The sequence below is a fragment of the Cicer arietinum genome, chromosome 3, assembly GCF_000331145.2.
Source record: "Cicer arietinum cultivar CDC Frontier isolate Library 1 chromosome 3, Cicar.CDCFrontier_v2.0, whole genome shotgun sequence".
NCBI lineage: Eukaryota > Viridiplantae > Streptophyta > Magnoliopsida > Fabales > Fabaceae > Cicer > Cicer arietinum.
In genome coordinates this window covers 67,111,647-67,114,985 of record NC_021162.2, presented here as the reverse complement: position 1 = coordinate 67,114,985, position 3,339 = coordinate 67,111,647, and the positions used below count along the sequence as shown (strand labels likewise).

Here is a 3,339-nt window from a genome sequence, read left to right as displayed (position 1 = left end):
TTTCCCTAACTAGTGGCAACAAGCTGCTGTCAACTGTGCAACAGAAGAAGCATGGCACACAAATATATATATATATATACACCAGCACCAAACTCTTCCTAAAATAAGAGTATATCATTTGAAAAAGTAGCTGATTGCATAAAATAGTTGGTCAAAGAACACTTTCATGTGGAAACCTGAAGTTGCTTGAATTCATGCTCCGGTAAAACGCTACCAGCTGCAACTTCGTTAGGTTTTACCTGCAATGGAAATGGGCATATGCAGTGGTTAGTCCCTTTATGGTGATGGGAGGGTACTGCACAGTCATGTGCATGCCTCTACCGGCACCAAAATATAAGAGATTTAACTTTCAAAACTAACCTGTTCCAGAACATTGCAATAAATGTGCCTCGGTAAGATATTTCCAAGTTCAGTCTTTATCACTGTCAAAAGAATTTTCCACAGGTTAGTTAGCAAACCCTCAATTAGAAAACCCCAAATAAATCAAACGAATGAGGCTGACAGAAAATTTGCCGCATACATCTCAGTAAAAAAGAAAGAAAAAAGAAAACTGCAAGTGCAGTTAATGGTATGTTTGGTTGGAGGACACAATTTATGTTCTCATTTCCATTTTCCTCCACAAAATGATTTCGGGAAAAATGAATAATCCAAAGGAATGTTACAATTTTTCAAATAGATTATCAATCAAATAAGGACAGCATAAGATTACAATAGAAGTAGCATAAAGTTCTAGTCACTACCTTGATCAGGTGGTGGAAGGGTGCAGTGAGTAGGAACGTAAGTAGAAGGTGTCATTCGCTGCTGCATGAAAATAGAAATTTCATTTCAACAAAACATAAGAAAATAAATGAGTAGGTGACCCATCATAAGCTATTGAATAATAGAAAACGGTTGGTCCTACAAACACTTATTTAGATATTTTAAAATAGTGAATTTCATTCACTTTACAAATGAGTCAGAAACAACAACAACACACATACCGCGCTCCCCAAAGTCCCAAACTGGTTCGTTCCTCACTAGATGAGAAAAAAAGGTAAAGGAAAAACTGTGATCCATTCAGAAGGTTTTGACTTCAAGATAAATTTTTTTTAATATTTAAGCTTCCTAATCAAATACTTAAACATTCTGCGAACATACTTTATATCCTTCAACAAAGGTACAAAACGAATCCTTCTGAGGAGCATTTGCTTTGAGATTCTAGGGGTTATTCTTCTGTAATATTCACCTTTTTAATCGATAATACATTTAATTTTCTCTCTAAATCCGGGTTTCTAACAGTGTATCATGGAAACTGATATGGCTGAAAGCCACGAGGATTTTTTTTATTGACAGAAAAGAAAAATTAAGTATAACTCAAGTTATTTCAACAAACTAGAAATAAAAGTATAATAAAAACACATGATCATACACAATTAGAGTGATGATACAATATAAATTTGAATAGTTGAATACCAGGATAATCAATTACTTATAGTTTCACATACTTTAATAATAGAAAGAAAAGAAGAAGAAAAACTTACAGTAGAAATATAAGGATCCGAACAAGGTTTTATCTGACTGAAGTTCTGAGGGTTAAAAGATGGCAAATTACCGAGTATAGAATCCATAAAGTGCCCACCTACTTGCTCCAAATTTCAAAGGCACAAAACAAAACAAATCAAAAGTAAGCACGGTGATTTAAATTTCACAAGTATGCACTCACTCATTATTTTCTTTTCCTAATTCCTAACCCGATTCTACATTATTATTTATGGCTTATAGGTTAATAAAAGTGAATTTTTTCACTGTATAATCTGAATTGGAGAATTTCTTCAATTAAAAAGAAAAACCCTAAATTTCGAGAGAGATTGAACTAGAGCCCCAGAAAAAAAAAATATATAACTTGTCATCTCAAAGCATCCGATGTATGAAATTGCTGAAGAATTAAATTAACAATAAAGATTTAATAGGGAACGATGTAGTTATAAGAAAACTCACAATAATAATCTGCAAAGAATAACGCTCCAACAAATTGCAAGCGATAAAAGCAAAAAAAGAAAAAGAAAATGATTTGGGATTTATTAACGAAAGCGCAAGATACAAGTGGTAAGTAACACTGAGACTCTGAGAGTGAAGTTGGGGTTTCAAATTAGAGATCTCTCTCGAACCATAAAATTTACAGTTTTATAAGGTTCAAAAAAGCAGGAAATACAAAACTAACAAATCCTAAAATTTGGTGGAATAAGTGGGGTCTATGAGCCTACCTTTTAGATTTAATTTTCAATTATTTTTTTAAATTTTGATGTATTTTTTATTTTTCTTTAAACTTTTCTGATTAGATTTTTTTAAAAAAAAACACAAATATTTTTCTCAAAAATAATTTAAATTTTTTTAGATTCTTTTAAAGACATTTTTTATATTTTTCAAAAAAAAAAATTTAAATAAATTAACAAAATATTAGATTTACGAGCGTCCTCAATTAATCCAAAAAAAATATAAAATAATAATATAAATTTAAAAAAATTATTTCTATAAAAAGTTAAATATTAAATAATTTAATAGAGAATTTTTTAAATGAGATTTTAAACTCTAATATTTAATTTACAGCTGGATTCAATAGGGAATACAAGTTTTTCAAGAGAATACAATAGTATAAAAATTGATTCTTAGATTTTAAATAATTTATGTTATAAGAAAAAAATGATTATAAACACATTTTTTAACACAATATTTACAATACATGCTTTTTTATTTATTAAAATTCTTATTATTTCTAAAAAATTAAATTCCACTTATTTAAAATTATGTAACCATTGTTGTTCTATTAATATAATCCTCAATGATATGCAGTAAATTAATAATTTATTTTTATTTTGATGATCATTGTCTTTATATATAATGTTTTCATTGTTATCATCTCGGTTGTATTTTTAAGAATATACAAAATAAATTTATGGTTTATTTTTATTTTAAGAGTTATTGTAATATCTTGAAAATTAATTATACGTCTAAAAATGGAACTAAGATGGACATCATTTTTAAGAAGGAAAAATATAACTAAATATTTATATAAAAATAAAAAAAAAATAAAAAAAAACAGTCTCATTTATGTGATTGTAGAAAGGAGATGTGATTGTTGGAGAAGTGAAAAAAATGTACATGCATAAACGAAATTACAAAATAGTAAAAATATAATGAAAAAGATAGAAGTATATTTAAACATAAAATAATTAAATAGATGTGAGTAGGGAGGAAGATGGAAGAAGTATATAAGAAAAAGTAAAAACATAAAAAGAAATATAAAAAAAATAAGAATCTCTAGAAATCTTATGTTTTGAAGAAGTACTTTTTAATGTTAAA

General features: G+C 27.9%; 1 protein-coding gene across 6 annotated transcripts; it reads right to left on the bottom strand.

Moving 5' to 3' along the window:
• Positions 1-6: 6 nt before the first annotated feature.
• On the bottom strand, positions 7-2,192 carry LOC105851812 (DET1- and DDB1-associated protein 1). Of its 6 annotated transcripts, none has more exons than XM_012713819.3 (5): positions 1,978-2,192; positions 1,521-1,625; positions 741-798; positions 361-422; positions 7-239 (listed from the first exon to the last, which is right to left on the bottom strand). In XM_012713819.3, exons 2-5 carry the CDS (start codon positions 1,605-1,607, stop codon positions 165-167), a joined length of 282 nt encoding a protein of 93 aa, XP_012569273.1. In that variant the 5' UTR covers positions 1,608-1,625; positions 1,978-2,192; the 3' UTR covers positions 7-164. The 6 variants fall into 6 exon arrangements, with proteins under 6 accessions (XP_012569273.1, XP_012569274.1, XP_012569275.1 ...); XM_012713820.3 differs by having other exon boundaries at positions 1,521-1,621; XM_012713821.3 differs by having other exon boundaries at positions 1,521-1,618.
• Positions 2,193-3,339: the final 1,147 nt, after the last annotated feature.

What these genes read in the sequence shown, in the direction of transcription:
- LOC105851812 (XM_012713816.3), bottom strand. Translation starts at nt 1,607, where the DNA reads ATGGATTCTATACTCGGTAATTTGCCATCTTTTAACCCTCAGAACTTC. An exon ending in CGGATCCTTATATTTCTACT is followed by an intron (nt 802 to 1,520) that starts GTAAGTTTTTCT and finishes ATTTTCATGCAG; the next exon opens with CAGCGAATGACACCTTCTAC. An exon ending in ATTGCAATGTTCTGGAACAG is followed by an intron (nt 240 to 360) that starts GTTAGTTTTGAA and finishes TTTCCATTGCAG; the next exon opens with GTAAAACCTAACGAAGTTGC.